Source organism: Bactrocera oleae, chromosome 4 (assembly GCF_042242935.1).
Source record: "Bactrocera oleae isolate idBacOlea1 chromosome 4, idBacOlea1, whole genome shotgun sequence".
Classification (NCBI taxonomy): domain Eukaryota; kingdom Metazoa; phylum Arthropoda; class Insecta; order Diptera; family Tephritidae; genus Bactrocera; species Bactrocera oleae.
The window spans coordinates 11,141,676-11,166,281 of NC_091538.1; the positions used below are offsets into that span (position 1 = coordinate 11,141,676).

General features: G+C 30.9%; 2 protein-coding genes across 4 annotated transcripts in view; both read right to left on the reverse strand.

The window, feature by feature from the left end:
• Window positions 1-24,606, reverse strand: part of EcR (Ecdysone receptor) — a 261,963-nt gene that overhangs the window by 103,427 nt on the left and 133,930 nt on the right. The window lies entirely within an intron of this gene.
• LOC106623456 (AAC-rich mRNA clone AAC11 protein) overlaps window positions 9,851-24,606 on the reverse strand; it is a 47,625-nt gene continuing 32,869 nt past the window's right edge. The window contains exons 2-3 of one of the 2 annotated variants that reach the window (XR_004979059.2): window positions 10,341-10,428; window positions 9,851-10,194 (exon numbers count right to left, since the gene is read on the reverse strand). Coding sequence is in view for 1 of the 2 variants with exons in the window: in XM_036375150.2 (XP_036231043.1) it covers window positions 10,409-10,428 (20 nt within the window). In the remaining variant the exon portion in view is untranslated. The other variant, XM_036375150.2, reaches the window with a different exon arrangement.

The window sequence follows — 24,606 nt, forward strand, 5'->3', positions numbered from 1 at the left end:
AAATTTTATACGTGAAACAGTAAACGTCGCTATGTATTGTCATGCACACCAAAGTCAAATCCAACGGAAAGCCGAAAAATCACGTTATTTTGCGTAAAACAGCAGAGAAACACAGCTACATGCTGCATTTTATGCGCAGACGCACATACTTACGCACATTAGTGTGTGTGTGTGTGTGTGTAAGTGACTACATTGCATTTGAAAACAAAAGTCAAAGTCGCGGCGCAACAAGTCAATGTCAAAGCTTTAAATACAGCTACTTGGGCTCATGTGACAACATAATTTTTATGCATACATAAGTATATATAGTTAGGAGTATGTGGTATATACGTATGTATATACATACATTATAGTATGTGCATAAATAAAAAACAAAAATTAAATAAAATTATATACGAAAAAAATTAAAGTTTTTTTTGAAAACCGGATTCGCAGGAATACGCATAAAAACTGTCAAATAACTACATAAGCAGATAAATGCAAATAAAAGCAACACACATATGTAACTACATATATACGCTCCGTAAATGCACTGCAAAACCAATATAGCCATACATATAAACATACATACATGTATAGACATGCATATTATTGAACAGTTAGTGACTTATGCACACTGCAGTGCTTACACGTACATTTCTGAACGTTCGTTGTTTTTGCAATTTGCTTATTTCTTGCCACTACTCAAGTCACCGCATTTAATTTCTACAATTTCCAAGTAATCAAACCATTGACCTCAATTTTGTCGCTTGATATTTCTGATGCACGTTTACTGAATAATATTACTACTGTCGCTACTACTGTTGTTATTGTTGTTCTGTTTTTTTCTACACTTTTTTATTGCTTTTTATCATTGACGACTAGTAGTTGCGAGTGCGAGTAGTCATCGTGTAACGATATCACCAATTCGCTAGTTGTTACTGACACGGCTGATAAATACTTACATATGCATGTATATATGTATGTGTGTATGTATGTTAAGTACAATATGCATGCATGCACTAGTGCAGTTGTAACGGCGTTTTTGGCATTAGTTGCAGCATAGCATTTGCATGCGGGTAATTCGCTATGCAGACGTGCACTCGTTTGCTCACACGCCGCGCGGCTGTATGGTACTTTGTAAACGATTGGCGATTTTTGCAATGGACTCACGCAAATTTTATGCACAAACACACATTTTTACGTATCTATGCACTTAGACATATGAAACTGAAATATTTATTTTTTTACAGTGGAAAGTTATGCAGGCATTTGTTTAGCTTTTCTTGCAAAACGCTTAAGCGCAAGTTGCATTGAATACAAATTAAGAGGTCATATACACTTGCAAGCCAAAAAAAAATGCGTTTCTACGTAATTTTTTTTTCTGCAAAGGCATTTTAATGAATAAATAAATAAAAAACTTTTCGATTTTCTTGATTCCAAAGTAGACATTCAAAAAATGGTGTCTGCTGATGAAAAATAATTGTCTGCCTAAAATTATCTTCAATCCAACTTCAGTGTCGCTTAAAAAATCGAAATTATTCTCAAACATTCTTACTTCGATCTTTAGCTGACAAATATATCTAAGAAGGTCGTGTGAAAATTCTAAAGTTGATCGGTCCAACTGTTATGGAGCATTTCCACACCGACTCTATAATGGATTTCAAGAAAAACGCGTTCAATATTATGAGAGCCGATTATACTGAGTTCAAAAATTCTTACAAATACGCTCATATCGCCGAAACTATTTGCCAGATCAACTTAAAATTTTTGGAAATTATTCTCAAGTATATATTGTATATGGTCATACGATATATTTATATGCACAAAAAAAATATTTTTTGCATTTCACAAGTGGAAGGCTTAATGGCATCCGAAGGCATTCAAACATGCTCAGCAATAGAATCTTGTTAAAAATACTTATTTATGTATGTATGTATGTGCTGAGTTAATTTATAATCAAAAATGCTATTATAGCTGCTTGATAAGCCAAAAAAAAATTTAAATTATGCCTGATAAGCATGCGATAATTAATGGCTTCTTGTAACACTTAAATTCACTTAAGTTTTACCGTTTCAAGCACGCCACATGCACAAAGTAAGGTTAAAGTTTCAACGTAAATGAATACTAATAAAACAACAAAAACAACAACGCACACCCTTTTAAATACATACTTATGTATATTACAGCTCGAAAATTGGGCAAAAAACCAGCGACAAACATAAACTGCCACATCTTAAATCATATTTTGCAACGACTATTTAAGCAGATGATTGATTTGACAACACCACGAGCAGTGGCACATATTAAGGCGAATACAAAGGAAATCGACGTAATAATACAAAGCAACTGCAAGCAAACACGCAAGCGGCGGGTAACCGTTATGTACAAAGCCTTGACGAAATGCCAGCGAGTGACGCCCATATGACAGGCATAAATGGCAAGATGGATGACGGAGAGGTAGGCGCAAAGTACGTTTGTAAAAAAGCATGAAGAGTGCAAGCAACAACGCAATTAAGGCGAGGAGTTGAACTTAAAGAGAATGGGGTAAGAGTGAGCTCAATAAAAAGCATAAGCGAGATGCAGTCTCAATTAAATGAAAGGAAAATAGGAAAAAAAAAACACGTTAAATTCGCTATGATAGCCTTCACAAATAAAAAAAGTTTGCATACAAGAGCTCAATTTTGATCAGTCAGTTCGTATGACAACTATAAGCTACAATATATTGGGACAATCGGAACAATATAAGTATACTGAGATTGCAGCTTTGGCTTGAACAATATTATAGGCCAAATTTCACGAAGATAACTTGTCAAATAAAAAAGTTTGCCATACAAGCACCTGATTTTAATCGTTCAGTTTGTATGACAGCTATATGCTATAGTGGTCCGATATCGGCAGTTGCGACAAATAAGCAGCTTTTTGATAAGAAAAGCATGTGAGCAAATTTTCAGCTGGATATCTCAAAAACTGCTAGTTCATCATGTTCAGGGTATAAAATATGTAAAGCGGTCGAACAGCATTATCAACTGCAAACGAAAAGCTGCATCGTCACCAGCAAACAGACGCTTGCATTTCGTTGAGTGGACGCAACGTGTCGATTAAATGCAAAACTTCTTGAGTTAGGACCAAAGCGATCAAAATGAACTGGCTATGCTGCAAAACAAAGCGAATGCTGCAGCAACAAGCAAGTTGGGGAAAAAGTAAGCAAAAACAAATACAAAAAACTCAACGTAGCGTTAAATTGACAGGCAGTCGCATAAACAATGGCAAACAAGCACACATGAAATTTCAACTCACATGAGCCGTTAAACGTGTGTGTGTGCATGTGTGCAACGTGCAATGCAAAATGCATTCGAGCGAAGCCGTAGCCATGCCGAAGTGCAATTAGGCGCATGCAACCATGCAGCACACATACATACAAAGGTGCTGTTGTGCACGTCACAAGAAGGGAATGCCATTGCTCGTGCATGGCAAACAGAAATTAAAAATAAACTGGTAAAAAGAGTCAGTGTGGAAACGAAAAAGAAAAAAAAATGCGAAAAAACAACAAATGCAAAAACAACAGCGCCGACAATGCGAAGAAGCGCACGAAGAATGCAGTTGTGTGCTGCAAACATTTGGACGGTGTTCGGTCGGTCACCCCTTTTAGGCATAACAATAACAAAAACAGCAAAAGCAACAACAACAGCGATGTGTGCATTGTATGCAACAAGCAAGTATGCATGCACGCGTTGCCAACGAAGAAATTTGTGCAACAACAAAGGACGACGAAGCAGCCAACGACAATGCGCCGAAGAAGGCAGCAATAAACACACACATACATACACATTTTACAACGAAAAGGCAATTAAACAGCATGAGCTTCAAACCAAATGCAAAAATATAAAGTGAAAAGCAAGAGACGAAAGCAGAGAAATTATATTTTTGCGCGCTTGCGACCAGGCAGCGTATTACACATTTTCCTTCATGCTTGCGCAAACGCATACAACGCCGCTGGAGACTCTGGCGCTGCCGTTGACCGACTGCCATTTACGACGACGCACGGTCGTAAGGTGACAATGACATTTGCGCTATATTGGCACACAAATTGCATCACCGCATGCACCGTTATGTGTAGGGTTGCAAGCACCGCTATGCCAGTGGTCACGCAGACGTGCGTACGCTGGAACGATCATTGCCGATTCGTTGTCGTACGCACACATATACCGCTGCATGCTTATATGCTTATATGCTTATAGGTATGTGCGGAGTAAACTCGAAAAAGTCGAAAAAGTAAACGTAAGCAATATTGTTTACGCCCAAACTGCAAGTTCGCTTGCGCTTTATTGCATTCAGCCGAGCTGCGTTCGTTGATTTTGTGCGCTGCTGCTGCTCTTCCTTTGCCATTGTGAAAGTCTCTTCATTCATGCATACATAGCAATCGTTAGCTGAATTCGTGCGCTCGTGCAAGTGCGGGTTCGTTGCATTAACATTGAACTGGAATTGGGTTACTGGCGCAATGTACGAAAATTTTGCTCCTTTTGTACACCCTTGTAGTGTGTGGCATTGTTTTCTCGGTGTTTTCGGTTTTTGATTTTTGCCACACATATACACACACATACATAGATGCCTGTGTTGTGGCCTAAATTTTGAGGGCAGCTGATGTTGCTGGTGACCTGAATTTGTGAGGGCGAGCATCTGAATGTGATCTTGACCTTTTGAAGGTGAATTATATTGTAGGGGTGCTGTTTTCGACTATTGCACATGGCTTTTGTTGTAGCTTAGTGTGGCGTAGTATAAGTATATGTATGTTATATCATCAGGGTTGTTAATAATGCATTACAAATTATATTTTAATTTCAATTTTAATTAATTAAAATTGATTTTTTTTAATTTCACCAAATTTTTTCCTACATAAAAATGCTAAAAATTTTAGTTAAAAATAATATTTCAATTTCTAAACCCAAACATCGTAAAGAAAAATTATAAATAAATGTTTAATACCAAAAATCATATTTAAAATAAAAAATAAAAAGTTTTAACCCAAAACAGCGGATTAAATAAAATAAAGAAATATATAAAATAAACAAATATCAATACCAAATTTGTGATAAATTAAAGAAATGTGTTTTTGTATTTAAATTACTTTCTTCTTCTTCTTCTACCAATTCGTTTATCTTGTTCTACCAATTCGTTTATCTTTGTAAAAGAAATGCTTATTTTTTAAAAAAATTCAATATAATTTAACACTTTTTGTTGTATTTATTATTATCTAATTACTTTTAATTATAGTGCTGCTCTTTTACACTTTTCATTCTCTTGATTTGAAAAAAAAACTTTTTATTAGTTCCTACTATTTAAAAAAAAAATATATTGTAAATTATTAATTCCGATTTTGGCATAAACAATTTAACTTTTAATTTTTCTTACGATTTCGCAATTAAAAATTATATTTTACATTAAAATAATTAATTTTTGAATTAAATTAAGTCAAATTTTTAATAATTTTTATAATTAAAATAATTATATTAAATAAATTATTAATTTTTTAATTTTATTTTTAATTAATATAATTATTTTTTATTGTAATTAAATTAACTAAAAAGATTATATTAAATATTTTGTATATTATTAATTCTGATTTTGGCATAAAAAATTTAACTTTTAATTTTTCTTACGATTTCGCGATTACAAATTATATTTTGAATTCAATTAATTAATTTTCTAAATTAAATTAAATAAATTTTTTAATTTCTAATTATATCAATAATTAAATTTATTATTTTTTATACTCTCGTTTTTAATTAAATTTAATCAATTTTTTAATTTTTAATAATTTTTATAATTAAAATAATTATTCAATTATATTTAATAATTAATTTATATGTAATCAATTATAAATTTTTTAATTTTATTTTTGATTAATATAACTATTTTTTAATTAAATCAACTAAAAATATTATAATAAATATTTTGTATATTTTGATTTAAAAATCAGAAATCAATTAGAAATAATTTTTAAATAATTAAATTCATCATTATTTTTGAATGAAATATAATCAAATTTTTAATTAAAATGATTAATTTTTTAATTAAATTAAATAAAAAATTGAATCCCGAAATCGCTTTGGTTTTGAAATATAATTTTCTATTAGTTACTAATTTTTCTATATACAAAAATATATTGTAATTTTTTAATTCGAATTTTGGCAATTTTTTAGGCCGATTTTTTAATTAAAAATTATATTATTAACAAAACTTTTAATCAGAATAATTATATCTAACGATATTTTTGATGTTTAATTGCGTTTCAAAAAAACATTAATTTTTATTTTTACATTAGCAAATTAATTATTATTTAACAATTAGCTTAAACTTTGAATTTTTAATTTTTAAATAATTTTTTAAATTAAATTATATCAAAGTTTTAATTAAATTTATTTAATCAAATAAAGTTTTTAATCGAAATAATTAAATCAAACGAATTAATTAAATTAAATTAAACTTTTATTTTTAAATAATTTTCACATTAAATTATATCAAACTTTTAATTAAAATAAATTACATCAAATTTTGATATAAATTTAATTTATTTGATTAATTGTTAATTATATTTTAAATTAGATAAACTAATTTTTTAATTAAATTAATTAACAGTTTTGATTTTTAAAACAAACATAAAATTTTTAAACAAATTAAATTTAATCAAATCAAATTTTCAATTATATATTAAATTAAATTAATTAATTTTTTAATTAAATTTAATAAAACTTTAATTTTTAATACCGAAATTGCAATTAAAAATGGAAAATTTCCATTTCAAATAAATTTTTGTTTTTAATTAGAAAAATGGTAACCCATTATAGAGAGGTGATATGATTCTGATTAAGTGAGTAAAGGTAAGGAATCGAGTATAACGTTATAAGGCAGTATACATAGAAAAAGCTCTTTGGAGTTAGAGTAAGAAATGTATATATAGCAAAGTAATTTGTAACAAAAGTCAAAGGATAAAATAACAATTTAAAGGAATATCATATGATCGAGAAGCCACTTTACATACATACATTATTTATATACATATACAGTATTCAAAGTTGAGAGCTGTTTTTAGCTGAACTTGGATACTTTCGCACAACTTAGCGATTTTTCGCTTTCACGGGGACATAAAAACACTTATACTAAAGTAAAAAGTAAAGCCTGGCTTCAGCAACTATTCTTAAATGTTTGCAATTTTTGAAGTGCAAAGAGCAAAAAACTTCTCTTAGTTTGCTCTTACTGAGGCATTGCTAAATATGATTAGCAGAAATCAACATAGTTCACACAAAATATCACACACTAAGTGGTGTTATAAAAGCTTAAACTCATACAATGCAAAAACTCGCTTTGGCACTTGTTTATTTTGTGCGTACTGTAAGCGCATTAGAGCTATTTGACAGCAGTTAGTGGCAGCGCGCAAAAAACGCTTGCGGCAAATTTACATAATTTCTCGATTTGCATGTACGCCATTCAGCTGTGTGAAATTGATGTGAAATGTGGGTAATTAAATTTTTTTTCACTTAAATTTCGTCGTATAGTTTTTAGGCGGTCGACAATTTTCACGCTCCAATTCACAAAATTTACAAATGGCCAAAAGAACGAAAAAAACGTAGTAATTAACGCAGGAAAGCTGACATTTAATATATATGCATAAATACACAAACACATACACATGTATATATATTTTATACATATATAGGTTTGCGCCCAGCAATGAGGGTGAAATGCGGAAAAAGGTCTAAAGCCAAAAATACAAAAACTGCAGCAATTTGCAAGTGACCCTGAAATTTTTATACAACAAAATGGCCACACGGCTGTTGAGCGTAATTCGTGGTTGGTGCTGCTCCTGACCTTGCCCCAGTTTGTGAACGTCAAACAAAAACTAATAGCGCTAACAGAAGTGGCACACTACTTATTTACATATCAATGCTGATAAATAAATATGTCTACACATGTAATTACTTGTATGTATATAAGCAGATAACTATAAATAGTAACTGTAAAAACTTTCCATATGTGTACTTCGAGTCTTTTCACCTCGTGCTTAACGAAAGTAGTGCACTAGAGCACAGGCGGTCAAGGGCAAATGAGATGACATGGCAGTATATATAATATATATTTATATACATATATATGTATATATATACAGGCTAGCATGCTTGCATTGCAGCTAACATGTGCTCATGAAATCAAAGCATAATTTACTTATATACATACATACATACTACAAGCATTTACTACATAAAATTCGCTCTGATTATTTTGTATATAGATATATCTATATATTACAAGTATATGCCGCTAAGTGCAGCTGTTGCATTATACAGCAGGGTCACTGACGCAGCAAAGACGCTGTCAAAACTAAAATCTGAATACATGCTATGCAGCAGTACATAGAGTATATATATATACATATGTATATAACAGCTAGTAGCCTCGACCTCAAAATCAACGCTAATCCTGCAACACAGCGGGTGTGCTTCCTCGTGCATTATGGCCGCAGAGTAGAGTTGCATTTGCGAGTGACAATCGTCGCAGCACATGCTGTGGCACTATGTGCAACACAGTTTGTGTTTAACCGTTAGAGATTGATACTTTACGGATAATAGCAATAAATACAAATGATTTGAAAGCAGCAAGTTTTTATTTAAAAAAAAAATATAAAGTTTTTACAGTTTTGAAAGCTTATTTAGGTTAGGATTTTTATAAATGCCAAATCTATTTAACATATATGTATATAAAATTTTAAGATAGCGATCTGAAAGTTTGCACATGTCCTTAACTCGCCAAAAAGCTGCTCATATGTCAGAATCGCCGATATCGGATCACTATAACATATAGCTGCCATACAAACTAATCGTTCAAAATCAAATTCTTATATGGAAAACCTCTTTATTTGACAAGATATCAGCACGAAATTTGGCATAGATTATTCTCCAAGGCAACGGTACAATCTCCGAGCGAATTGTTTAGATCGGAGCACTATAACATATAGCTGCCATACAAACTAACCGTTCAAAATCAAGATAAATATCTTTTTCTACCCGTTTATGCTATAAATTACACCTGTGTAGGGTAATCATGCTTCGGTGCAGCCGAAGTTCACGTTTTTTCTTATTTTTATCTAATTTCCTATAGCTTTGTTAGGTTAGAATTTGTATAAAACCATTTTTTGTTTTAGATATACATGTTTTTCACCATACACCACAACCTTTTCGTCACTTACCTGACGATATTGAATTCGCCGAATCGCTACGCGGCGTATGCTGTTGCATGTTGAGTCCATTGTGTTGCATGCCCACATTTCCACCCAACACACTACCCATCAAACCATTAATTAGACCCTGATTTAATGTTGCATGCAACATATTTGTATTGTTGTTATTCATATTTAGATTATTATTGTTGTTATGATTTTGTGCATTTTGTTGATTGCCGAGATGCCCGTTGCTCAGCTGATTGCCATGGCTCATTAAACCACCGCCGCCGCCGCCGCCGCCACTACCAACAGCATTACCATGACCAAAATTCGCGCCATTTGTGGTGTTACCAGCGCCGTTGACATTCATATTGTTTATGCCACCACCCAAAGGTGGTAACGGTATTATTGTGGTTTGTGGCGGCAGCAGCGCAGCGCAACCATGTGCTGATGTGATCACGCTATGACCACCGTGTCCATTGAATGCGGCATCATACCACAAATCTTGTTCACCATAAACCGGTGAGTCGAGCGGTGAGGGCGACAGTGCCGTGCTGAGCACGAGCGCGTTAGAGGATGAGCTCACTTCGGTTGAGGATTCTTCTAGCATGCGAAAGGCGAAACCGCCGTTATTCGACCAACGTCGTTTCATCATTGTTGTTTGGCCAGTCAGTGTGGTGGTGAATTTTATTGGGTACAGTTTGGTTGTGTGTATAGGTGTGTTTGTTGGACACGTTGTTCAATTGCCCGTAGTTTTGTGCTGCTCAGCAGACTTGTGGAACTACTTTTTTTCAACACTTTTTGTTTTTGTAAAATTATGATTGTGTGTAAATTTTGCTTTTTAAAGAATTTTAATTTTTTTTTCAAAAATATTTCACTAATTGTTATTCTGGTTTGATTACTTTTTGCGTACTAATTTGTGCACGAAATACATGCTTGCGTTTTATATTTTTGCACTGGTATATTTTCTTGTTAAATTGCATGCACTTATTTCAAATCTAAAATCAATAATGAAAAATTAAATTTTTAAATTTTAATTAATGCTAAAAAATCGTCGTTTAAATAATTAAATATTCATAACATTTTAATACTGGCAGAAATTCTGTGTGGCTTTGTGTGTGTGTGTGTGTGCGTATAATTCGACCTCAAAAAAATGTATTTGTATAGCTGTTTCTGCGTTAGCTTCAAACAAGCTCAGTTGCTTGCTTGTATTTAAAATGCGCGCTTTGTCACTGAAATGAGACACAAAAAGAGAAAGAGATGGGAGAGATGTAGGCATAAGATAGAGAAATCCAATCAAGTTTTAAACTGCTTTCTTTGCATTTTTTGTACATACTTTTTCTTGTTTACAGACACTTGAACTGGTTGAACATTATTTTTGAATTCTGTCTATTTTTTTTTTCATAAATCTCCTTATATAATTATTTCAAAATTTATACAAGTATTGAATTTTACTTTGTATTTTGCGCATGTTATTGGTACATTCTTGCGAAAATAAAAATACTGTGTTTAAAGTTACTTTTTTTTAATTTTTCTTAATTTGTTTAATTTTTTTCTTAATTTTTTTTTAAATTTTTTCTTAATAAAAAAATTTTTTTCATAACATTTAAACTTTTTTTTAACTTTTTAAAGTTTGTTTTGAAGTTTTTTTAAATCTTTTTTTGTATTTATAAATTTTTTTTTATTAAAAAATATTTTTATTTTAATTTTTTAATTAAAACTTTTTCAAAATTTTTTTTTGTAATTCAAAAATATTTTTTTTTTATTGTTTTTATAATAATTTATTTTTATTTTTTTTTTTTGTAATAATTTTTTTTATATTTTATTAATTAAAAAGCCAATTAAATAAAAAAATTTAATTTTTTTGCTTAAGCCAAATGCATTTCATTATTGATTTTTGATTTTTTTTCCGCTAATCTATATAAATATTCAGATACATATAATTTTCGCTCTACATTAAAGTTTGCCTACCCAACAACTGCATGCAACTCTGTAGTCAGCTTTTTTTAGTTAGTGGCCACTTTATTTTAAAATAAATATATGCAAATGACGTGAACCATTATACATGTAGCTTTTTAAATTGAGCACATATTAATTCTACAATATTTATTTATTTGACTGAAAACCTTCGCATCACTAACGGAAAATGACAACCAGCCTAAGATTATGTTGACACTACAACTAGCTCTAACAGCTGTTGAGCAAAGACAACCGGTTTAATTCTAAAAGATATGATAGTATTTGTCATATGCGCATTAATTAAAATTAAAACCAATCAGAAATAAATAAAAAACGATTCGAAGAGTAGGCCAAGTACGAGGCCATTATGTTTGCTTTAGAATACAAGCGGCTGTTGGGAAAAATCGAAAAATGCAACAGCAGGCTTTAGAGCACAATATCAAGACTGCTGAAATGAATTAAAACGTTTCACAAGTTCAGAAATTTTCGCACAATATCAAGACTGCTGAAATGAAGTAAAACGTTCCACAAGTTCAGAAATTTTCGTGTTTTCGAGTTAGCTACTTTTTGGGTATTGAAATAGTAACCTATATCCAGACATCAGCTGTTGTGCTAATATTATTCATCATCTCGATTTTGTTCGATCAGTTAGTATAGCAGCTTTATGCTACCGTCATCGGATGTGAGTAATATGTTCGGAAATTGTAGCGCTGCCTTGGGCAGCAATCTAGGAAAAATTTCGTGAAGATATCTTGTCAAAGCAACAAATTTTCCATACAAATATTTGATTTTCATCGTTCCGTTTGTATGGCTGCTATATGCTATAGTGGTCTGATATCGGCGATTCTGACAAATGAATAGCTTCTTGAAGATCGATATCTCAAAAACTGAGAGAAATTCTAATCAGCTGCCACATATATTTCACAACACCTTTCTTTCTAGAATAAAATATGGTAAACGAAATTGCAAATAAAACTAAAATACGCCCCTGAAAGTTCAACCAACTTGTTGATTAGCAATTACAAAAAAAAAAAAAACTTATAATGCAAAAAGTCGCTGACTTAGTCTTAGTATCTCACTCGACAAACGTCTCTAGCTGACACATCACAGAAATGTGCGAAAATACAAATTTCGCGCATTTAAAAATACAGCAATTAGAAAAAGACAGAAAAATAAAAAAGATTTCTAAAAATGTTTCGACAAAATTTACAGCGTGAAAAAAACGCTGCCAATTCAGCGAAATTAAATTAAGGAACTGCTGCTACGCCACCTAAAAGCTCTTCGCTGTCTAACGCCAATCCGATTGGCTGCGATTTAATTGCTGCACTGTGCAAGTGTCATTCGCGCGCTCGTTCACGAAAATACACGAAATTTTAAGTACCTACGTGCATATGCTAACTGTTTGTATGAAGATGTGTGTATGTGCATATTAGTATGATTTTTTTTTTTTTTTTTTTTGTCAGGCGTTATATATTTTAATTCGACTATTTGATACCGAGTAGCAGCGCAAATGCGTTCGCTGCTAGCATTAATCGCTCATGTATGTATGTGCTATGTATGTACATATATGTATAAGTATAGTATGTATGCAATGTGCAAGTATGTGTTCCTTTTATTTGTTAATTGTTAAACGCGTTCAAGGTTAAACTGACGCTGATGCGTTATTTAGATTGAAATTGCACTCGCAGTTTGCGAAGACGTTGAACTTTTCGTTGGCGAAAAAATAAAAAACTTAAGAATCAAAAAAAAATTTTTTTAAATATATGAAAAAGTCTAAAACAAAATACTATAAATATTTAAAAATATTAAAAAATTAAAAAAAATATTAAAAATTTAAACAATAAAAAAAATAAATAATAAATATAAAAAAAAAGTAATAATATAAAAATAAAACATAAAAAAATAATAAAATAAAAAATAAAAAAATTTAATAACTTATATAAAAATAAATCATAATAAAATTAGAAAATATTAAAATTAATTTTAAAAAATTTTGACAAAAAAAATTATGAAATTTAAAAAAAATTTCCAAAAAAACATTGGGAAATTTTTTTATATAAAAATTGTTAACAAATTTAAAAAAACTTCAAATTCAATTATAAAAGAAAATGTAAAAAAAATGGTAAAAACTTTAAAAAATATGTTAAAATATTCAAAAAAATTTAATAAATAATATAAAAATAAAACATAATAAAATTAAAAAATATTAAAATTAATTTTAAAAAATATTGACAAAAAAAATTATGAAATTTAAAAAAAATTTACAAAAAAAGTTAGGAATTTTTTTTATATAAAAATTGTAAACAAATTTAAAAAAAACTTCAAATTCAATTATAAAAGAAAATGTAAAAAAATGTTAAAAACTTTAAAAAATATGTTAAAATATTTAAAAAAAATTTAAAAATTAAAATAAAATATGTAAAAAAAACAATATTTCAAAAATTTTAAAAATTAAAAAGAAATTATCAAAAAAAAACCAAAAAAAAATATTTTTTTTTACAAACAAAATATGTTTTTTTTTTTTAGATGTTATTCATGATCGTGCATTTTAGCAATTCATTACACTGAATATCATTTACATACATTTTTAAATATATTTTATTGTTGTTACCAAGCCTGACTGTGAGTGATTACGTTCTTTTTTTATGGCATATTAAATTTAATTACACTCTAATTTTTGCTGACTAAATATTATTTATTTTCTTTTATTGAGTGATGACACATAGCAACAATTTTCGCTATATATAATTTGCTAAATTTTCGTATCACGTTGTTGAGTTAAACAATCAGGTGGTTGTTATGTTAGAAATGTCTTGTTGAGCCAACGATCTAGCACATAGTCATTCACCTTGTGCGCATTAGCGTATTTCGAGATTTGGCGAAAGTGTGACGTGGCTGCTAATGTACATACATACATGCAATATATTTATATAAGATATATGTGTATATTTAATTATTTATACAATTTTAATATTTATATTTGTAAAAAAAAAAATTGGAATTTTATTTTCACAAGTCGCTAGAATGAAGCAAATATTTATTTTAATGCAATAAATAAAATAAAAACAACAAACAACGTTAACTGCAGCTGTATAGAAGCTATAATACCCTGCACAATTGCATTTATTTTAGCAGCAAAGGGTATAAGCAGTACTTTAACTGGTTTTTTATCGATCGATTTGTATGCCGGCTATATGCTATAGTCATCTGATCTGCACAATATGCACGGATATTGTAGCATTGTCTTAGACAATAAAGTGTGCAAAATTTCGTGAAGATAGCTTAACGAATCAAAAAGTTTTTCATACAAGGACTTGATTTTGATCGATTAGTTTGTATGCCGGCTATATGCTATAGTCGTCCGATATCGGTGATTCCTCACTATAACTCAAAAACTGAGGGACTTGCATTCTATCTTACTAAAGAACACACCCAGCATAAAAACATGCGGAAAAAAAATGCACCTGTAAGCAAACCGATGAAGGCTATTAGCGCACAGATCAATCACACACGAAGCCGGTGCATTTTAAAGGCGCGACGAAGCACTCTAAAGGCGTTGAAGTAACAAACAATTTACTCAACTTGTAACTTATCACTGTCAAGGCGCCATTAAATACATAGAAGTAGAAGCTTATGTAATCGGTGATATGTTACGCTTGAAGCGGATATGTTTATGGTACATGGCGCAAGTGAGCGCACAACACCTACTTTATTATATACAATTTGAGAATTTACGTGGTCAAAGTCTTTTTTTAACTCACATACATGTGAAGTTACATGTGTAACGTTGTATGCGGCGCGTTCGCCAAGCGTAAACAAGCAAATTATAAAAACAAATATGAAGTAGTGAAAAAGTGACAAGTAAATAAGTCAGAGTGCGTATATATTACAGGGTGTATAGGTATGACAGGAAAAAATCAACAGACTTATCAAAACAATGTACGCTCGTAAAAAATGAGCGCGCATATGTAAGTACATATGTGTAAGCAAACATTACAAAACTTACAAAGTCTATGCTGTGTATAGATTATATATTTACCGATTTATACTTTTTAAACGAAACTTATGTTTTTTATTATTTATTTTTGCTTATTTATCTTTAGTGACTAGTATATACATTACATTTAGCATTAGAATATTGCTCGCTACAAAATATAATATTTTTGCTTGTCTCAAGTCTGACACACACACGGCAAAGTGCGTAGAAGTAGTAGTTTTCCGCATATTTTTGAGTATAACAGATTTTTTGAAGTCTTCCACAATGACAGACTGACTAGGCTGAATTGCCTGGTGTTGAGCTACTGAGTGCTTTGTTTCAGTTTTGAGTTTTTTATGCGTCGAGATATGACAGTAAAAGGTACTTTATTTATTTTTTGGTATGCATATATGTAAGTCGACTTTTTACGATAAGGTTTATTGACTTAAACGATATAAAAGCAAATATTTTCAGGGCTATAGTGTAAATATATATTCAGTTGTACTTCCTACGAACTACATGCTACATACATATGTATGTAGGCAATTAGAGAATTGAAATTGTGATTATATTTTAAATTTTTGCGTTCGGAAAATATATTAAAAAAAATTCCTTCAGAGCTGGAGCGCCGCAATAACTTTTAAAATTAGTATCGATATTAGTAGTATTATTTAAAACTAAAAAAATTAAATCAAAAAAAATAAAAAATATACAATAAATAAAAAAATATATAAAAAAATGAAATAAATAAAAAATTAACTAAAAATTACTTTCAAATTTCCAAGTCGAGTTTTGAGATTAAAATTTAAAAAAGTTAAAAAAAATTAAGAATTAATAAATTTTTTAATCTCAAACCCTAGTTTAAAAAATGTGTTAATTTCTAATCTCAAAACTCGAATTAGAAACTAAAAATTAATTTTTAAACCCAAACATCGAATTCAAAATTATTATTTTATTTGGCTTGAGAAATAAAAATAAACCAAATATTGATTTCAGCTTATAACTAATAATTTTAAAAAATGTGTTCTTGAATTTTAAATTATTTCAAGCACGCGTATCTACTTAGTGTCCTACTAATTTTGGTTAAACAAATTTAAATATAGTTTAACACTTTTTTTACCATAACACTTTTTGCGTTATTAAATAAAATAACTGAGACAATATATTAAAAATATTTTAATATTTACTTTTTAGCACTTTCACTTCAGCTTTCGATTTGAAATTTATTTTTTTACAGCAATTTGTAAATTATATATATTTTATAAATTTTTAGTTCTGATTTTGGGATTAAAAATTAAATGTTTAATTAATTATGAATTAAGAAATTAAATGTTAATTAACTTAATAATTATTAAAAAAAATCAATTTTTTTTTAAAATAATTTTATTAAATATGAAATAAAAAAATCAAGTTTTAATTGATTATTTAAAAAAATAATAATTTAAAAAATTTTAAATTAAAAAATGTATAATTATTCTATTAATTAATATATAAAAAGAAAAATTTTGTTTTTATTAAATTTATAAACTATGAAATAAAAATTAAATTTTTAATTAATTAATTAAAAAAATTAATAATTAAAAAAATTTCAAATTAAAAAAGATATATAAGAGATATATAAAAAAAAGATATATTATTTTGAGGCGCTTACTTCCCTTGATACCTGTCGCAACCACGCAATTTTTCTATAATATTTAACCAATTTTTGTTTATTGCCACTCGAGACAGTACATAATGGTGAGTGACGTTTGGTTGTAAATTGCTTGTAACTTAACCTTCGGAGAACATAACCGATTTTTTATTGAAATGGGATAAATTGCACTCCAATTGAAAATTTGCTTTTCGAAATACAGCTGCAGTCATTTATAATTTAATATTTTTTAGAAGTATTCAGGCAAAATACTTTTAAAATGAAATTTCTGTTTGAACTTAGTCAAGGGTAAGTAGTGACGATTCACGTAAGCCTTTAGCAGCCCCATTGTGAAAATAGTCAAGGGTCACAGTTAATAAAATAGCAAGATTTGTTTTTAATGCACACAAAAAAAAACATTTGGCAAAAGTAAACAATGTATGGGGTGTCTTAAACCCCTATATGCCTTCTGTAAGTTAATAATTTACTTTGTAGTCAACTCCAACCAAACTAATTGTCAACCCGACCTAATCGCCAGCGTTACAGTATTACAACAATAACTGCGGTAATTATGCGACCACCCATATTGTAAGAGTACAACAATAACAAAATATAATAATAAATAACAACAATAAAAAATTGCTGTAAATATTTTAATTGCACTGCTTATTTGCGATTCGCGTGCAAACGCTTGCAAATAAATATTTCATGCTAGTCTATCGCTGCTGCAAGTGCAGCTAATGAGATTTTTACACTCATCAGCCCAGCTGTTGCCGCCGTAGTGGTGGTCATTATCAGTGGCGTCTCGCACTTATTGTTTGAGGCTGATATTACAGTTGTGCATGTAGTGCTGATATTAATACTCTTTTGTTGTATTTTTTATTTAATTTATTTTGTTGTTGTTATTGTTGTTGTTGCAAACATGAATAGGCATTACACTATGCTTATAATATACAAGTTTGTTTTCTAGCTATTTAATAAATTAATTACATATACGTATGTATGGTGTTTATTGTTGTTGTTGGTTTTTTTTATTTCATTATACAAAAAATAAATTTTTGTTTTTATTTTTTTTTTTTTTAATTTGAATTTTTGTTTTTATTTTATTTTTTATTTTTTGTTGTTGCCAATGACGGGTGCAATGACAACGCGCGCTCTGCTGCTTCATGTTGATAGCGTTGATTGCTGACGGCTGATTGCTGGCACGCCGGCCCACACACAACCCAAGCGCCGGGAATCTCATATTAATTTCCAACTAACAGAGAACGCTACAACGGCGTCAGCAGCGCACACAGCGAGAACTAGTCATTTGGGGTGCGTCTTTAGTAGATAAAGTTGCTGAGGCTGGCATATGATTTAGTTGTTGGTGCAGCAGCAGTGAACAGCTGTTCGGCTGCAAATTGCATTTGAGCATCTATGTATGTATGTGCATATATACTATATATGTATATAATACATCAGTGTATACATGAACTGTTGCATTTGTTGTTGTGCAACGCGTCACTATAATTGCAGCTCGCCGCACGTTTCGCTTGCATACTGAGGTGTGTGTAGGTATATGCATTTACTTGTATATATACAATATATGTATAGTGTGTGTATGCGCCCAATTGTCAGTTGAGAAATGAGGTTAAGGTTAATGTGCGCATTTCTCATAACTGACAATGTCTCGTTTGTTTATTTGTGCATATTATTAAATACTTTAATTAATTGTAAGTGGCTAATGTAATATTTTCTCTAGCTATTAAGTGGCAATTTGCATAATATTGCATTCGCAGCAGCGCCACGCTCTCGCACGCGCATCGAAAGGCAACGCAAGTGTGCATTAACCTTTCGGCAACTGTTTTGCCATTGCAAAGTGCAAATGCGTGTTTATGAGTGTAATTACATTAGAATTTGCTATACTTGAAATTGGCTGAAGCGGTGTGCGTAAATAAATATTAATAGGTACATGCAAAAATTACGCGAGTTTTGAGTAATTTATAATATTTGAAATGATTAGCGACTTTTTTAGTTAATATTTGGAAACTTTGTGACGCTTAGGTACATTTTTTGGTTATACAAATTGTAGCTGGCAACTATTTTCCTCTTACGAATGAGAAAAAAAACAAGCAGCTATAATAGCCTTCACAAATAAAAAAAGTGTTTGATACAAGCGCTTGATTTTGACCGTTGAGTTTGTATGGCAGCTATTTGCTATAGTTCTCCGATCTGGCAAGTCAAATTTCAAGCTCAATCAAGCAAGTAAAATTTCGTGAAGATATCTCGTCAAATGAAACTTTTTCCCATACAACGACTTCATTTTGAAAGGTCAGTTTTTATGGTAGCTATATGATCCAGTGGTCTGATCTGAACCATTTCTTTGGAGATTGTATCGTTGCTTTGGCAACTATTCGTGCCAAGTTTGGTAAAGATAACTCGTCAAATAAGAATGTTTTCCTTACAACGACTTCATTTCGAAAGGTCAGTTTGTATGGTGGCTATATGCTATAGTGAACCGATATCGGCGAAAAAACATTTAAAAAATTTCAGATCGACATATGATAAACTTAGGAGCCAGTACGCGATTATACAGATAGACCCTAAATGCTTAATAGGGTCTTCGATTTTACTTCTGAGTAATACAAACTTCGTAGGATAATGAAAAATTAAATTAATTAAAGGTAAAATTACACCGAAATATGGTATGACAGATTTCAATTTATGGAACAAATAACTGTCAAAACCTTATAAAACGTCAGCACGAGCAACAATTATGAAAAAGAAATATATGAGAGAGATACTAACAGTGAGAGACCAGAGGAGAAAAGGAAAAAATGCTGACCATGTGGAGACCAGAGAAAAAAAATTAGTAAGTGGTCAGCATAATCATTTTACTAGAAAACAGCTGGATATGTCCTTCGAGCAATGGAAACTAAATAGGGATAACTTGAAGGACATAACGCAAAAATAAGCAGCAGTGGACAAGTGAAGCTGCTAATGGAAAGTGCTGGACACAGCTTGAGTCTACAAAAACAAAAAATAAATTCTAAGGAAAAACTCAAGTGGATTCAAGAGAATACATACAAACACATTTATATATATATGTGTGTGCTGCCGACAAAAAATATTTACATATAACATGGTTAATTATAAGGAATAGTGCACATGTCGGCAAGAAAACGGCAATACTATGACGAAAGCTGAAAAACACCACTTCTCCAGTAGCAAGGGAACTAAAAAAAATTAACTAAAACAAAAGAAAGTACGTCTTAAACATCACAGTAACAGTGGGTGGTGAATGGCTGTGAAGCGGTTAAGTCTAAGGCTAACTTTGCAGGCCGCCAATGAGAATGCAGTGAATCAGCGCGCCAATGAAGAAATGGCGAAATACTTAAGAATAATTTTGATTGCTTTGCACAAACAACTGGCCGTCAGCTTAATTGACTTTGTTGTTCAAAGTGTGGTGTGGTCTCAAAGTGGAGCAGTTGGAAAGTTACCGAGGTGACATAATTTTCGCATAAAAGGAAAATGTGAAAAATATGTCAAAGCCACACGGACACTGGGTAGTGGTAAAAGCTTTTAATTAATAGAGCTACTGCTGAGTCTCCAAGTACACATTGGTTTTTTTTTTTTTTTTGTAAGTGGTTTTGGAGTGTAGTGCAAAGCGATGATGAAGGCTAATTAAGATTGCCAGCTCTGAGCCGCACAATACAGTCGATACTGAGCGAGTAATTTTTCCTATGGCAAAAGTTGAGTTTGCTGGTGCGTTAACGCGTCGCGTACAACAAAAACAAACAACTTATACGAAGTTAAAAATCTGGAGACACAAAGTGTGCGTAATAAAAAACAGTCGTAAAACTTATGAGCAAATACTTGTAGAAGGCAATAAGGCGATGTAAGGTAAACAGTTGATAAAAAGTGTTGTAAATGTAAAAAGATAAGAAGAAGAAGAATAAAGGCGGCATATAAAATAAAAATAAGAAAAAACGTCAATTTCGGTTGCACCGTAGCTATAATACCCTACACAGCTGCACTTTTTATAGCATAAAACGGTATAGAAAGATATTTATCTTAATTTCGATATGACAATTTGTATGGCAGCTATATGCTATAGCAGTACGATCTGAACAATATGTTCGGAGATTGTGGCGTTGTACTGGATAATAATTAATGCGAACTTTTATGAAGATAGCTTGTCAAAAAAAAAAGTTTTCCATACAAAGACTTGATTTGGATCGGTGAGCTTGTATGACAGCTATATAGTATATTGCTCCAATCTGAACAATATGTTCGGAGAATGTAGCGTTGCCTTAGACAATAATTTATGTCAAAATTCGTGAAGATAGCTTGACAAATAAAAAAGTTTTCCGTACAAGGACTCGAGTTTGATCGCGTAGTTTGTATGGCAGCTATATGCTTTAGTGGTTCGATATTGGTGGTGCCGACAAATGAGCAGGCGCTTGGGAAGCAAAAGACCTGTGCAAAATTGCAGATCGATATCTCAAAAACTAAGGACTAGTTTAAGTATATACAGACATATAACACTCTGTTCGGGGTATTAAAAAAAATTTCGTAAAAAATATCTGAACTTGCGCCACTTAGTAAAATCAAAAGTCGACGCAGTTTTTAACCATTTTGCCAGCACAAACGGGCTATTACGTATATATATATATATATTTTTATTTATTTTTTGATGATAAACAAGCACTTTAAGCAGGCTTTAAGGAATATATAAAAAATCATAAACGAAAATAAAAAGCAACGATTTTAAAAACGTTGTAATGATGATCAACTGTTGAGGATTATCACAAGAGCGTTCAAAGGTGCAAGCTTTATATACTAGTGTGATCAGTCAAAAGTTCGTGAGCTTGCAGAACACTGCAATAGCGTGGTGATTTCTACAACTAAACAGAAAATCCTAAAACTATATATACACATAAGTATATTAAGCGAAGCTTTCATTTTAAGCCGACATTAATGATGATCATCACGCTCACGATCACTCAACGCAGCAAAGAATGGTTATAAAAGCTAGAAATAATCATAAAAACCAGCGAATATGGTAAGCCACACAACTTCGTCGTACTTCTGAAGATCAGCGACGAACAAATAGCATTCTTTTACTTTGTTTATACCTTGTGCATAGTACATGCATTGTGTATGTACATATATTTCTTTTGTGTGATTTGCGCTTTGTGGGTTTCGCCGCTAGCCACCTTGAATGTCCGGCCATAACGTATAAACCAGTATTGATTTAAATTTTTTTCGTGCCTTTTTTTTGCAAAGTATATAGCTTTTTGAGGAACAGGTTGGTTTTGTTTGTAAGAAGTATGCAGCTTATACGCTATATATATACAAACATACATACAAATGGGCATATAACAGCAACGAACAGCAAGTACACGATTGAGATTGCGACAGGTAGCTGTAGAAGTCTTTTTTCACCCCTCCTTTCATGGCATGACATGGTATTTCAGTTTTGGTTTATGGCTTACGCACGCGTTCTTGCCAACTAACTAAAGCCGCTTTACTTTTAATTTTGTTGGCAAATGTGATCGACTGTTAACGTGTTGTATTGATGGGACGCGTAAACTTTGTGCGACTGCGTTTTTAGTTCAGTTGTGGTAAATTTAGTGAGTTTGAAGAATAGCCTTAAAGTATAAGATTAAAAGATGGGTCTAATTGCGGGTTGGTGAGAATACTCATAATTATATTTTGTGAGGCGAAACACTCTATACTTTGCTTAGTATATTTTCAGAAAGATAGGTTAGTGATCGATATTAGTTTAGAAGAGATTTGTATATAAAAAATATCAAATAATGCCGGAGCTATTATGGTTCAAAAAGCTTTAAAGTTATGAATGAAATTGTTTCGTAACCATAATTTTTCCCCCTCTTTTTTTACTGAATCTTTCCTTAAGAAATTTACAATAATATATTCAAATCTTAAGACTAGTTTTAGGAACCATATGATCGATATGATCATTATGTTTTAGCAACAACAAAAAATTAGTAACTAGCATTTCATACAAGAGATATATTTGTATAACTTATGGAAATGCTGTAGCCGCTTTCTATTCTATCTATATTTGTTTATACCAGTTTACATTAGTTATACCAGTTTGACCGTTTTATACCAGTTTACGATATTTATACCAATTTAAATAATTTTAGGCAGTTTAGGTAATTTTAGCAGCATTTATAATTTATACCAGTTTAATATTTCCAAACCAGTTTATTAAGTTTATACCAGTTTAATAATTTTATACCAGTATATTAATTGTATAATAGTTTAATTAAGTTGTGCCACTTTAAGCGATTTTTACAAATTACGGCGATTTATACCACTTTAGATGGTTTATACCAATTGTTTGCTGGATTTGACACTCTCCGATTTTATGATTGCTATAAAAGTATAACTTTCATTAATTAACAACAGTAAGCGCTAGTTTAAATTTATATATTAAAACTTAAAAGTGTATACATATACAGATGTATGTACCTAGGTAATTAGGTAGCTCTTCCACCTTTTAGACTTCAATTAATGACCGTGTGACACTCAGGCACAGAAAAGTAAGAAAAAACTTAATGTTCGCTTGAAAAAATATGGCATTAAGAAAACAAATTAAGCTAATGTACTATACACATATGTTATATACATATGTATGACTGTCAGAGGGCCATCAGCGACATTTATGCTTGTAATAATATAAATCTTTTTTACATACTATTTATATATAATATGTAGCCTATTCATACATACATATGAATATAAATAAATATGGTATATATGTTTTTTTATACAAGACAGCTTCTGAAGTTACTAATGTTACTTGGAGTATCTCATATTAGACTATTAACAAAACCTCGTCGCCGAAGTATCAGTGTGGGATGCTATATTAAAGCGTTTGAAACTCTGCCGCCGAAGAACTTTTACTAAGCTTTTACAATCTGAGCTCTTTCAGAACTTTTTCTCAGAGCTTACGCATTACACACTTATCTCTGAGCGTGTCTTGTAACACTTTTTAGGGTTTGCGATGCAAAGCCATGACATATCACCCTACTTGACTTAGTTGAAATCGTCAAATATTTCTTTCAGAACATTTATAAAAAGCACACACATGCTAGTTTATTGCAAAGGTGCGTCAGAGTTCAAATTTTTATGGCATTTTTAACTACGCTAACTACAAATTTATTGCGTACACATACATATGTACATACATATATAATTTATATATTTTCCTTTCCATTCGCTGTAAGTTAGTAAAAAAAGCGCGACAAATTACTTGACAACAACGAAATGAAAGGTAGAAATTATAATACAAAAAAAAATTGCTATAGCAACAATATTATTATCACTGGCTTACATACAGATATTTAATTATAATTAGGTGTTTACGAATTTGTTAAGGTGTATGTATATGTATATATGTATCTGTGAAGAATGGTTGAATGACCACACATAATTTTAATGTGTTTTTTTTGCTGAATAATAATTAAGTTGTTAAAAATTATAATATGTGGAATTATATCATTGCTCAAAAATAGTATTATACAAGTATGTATATGAAAAAGAATTAGTAAAAATCTGTCTAAATTTCATGAACACACTGAGAATTACATTACAAGAGTGTTGGACAAACGAAATTACCTGAGTAAGGTATAAGACTTCATTAAATTTTGAGTACATTGAGCGCGAAATAGATAATGCTCTCGCAAAAGTCGCTTAGAGAGCATAATTATCAGCTTATTGGTTAAGCAGTTAGCAACTCTGTATTCAAGATATGTACATACTCTCTGAGCACATATTTCTACGTATGTTGTTGTGATTGTACAGTGTCAGATCAAGCTAATATTAAGATCT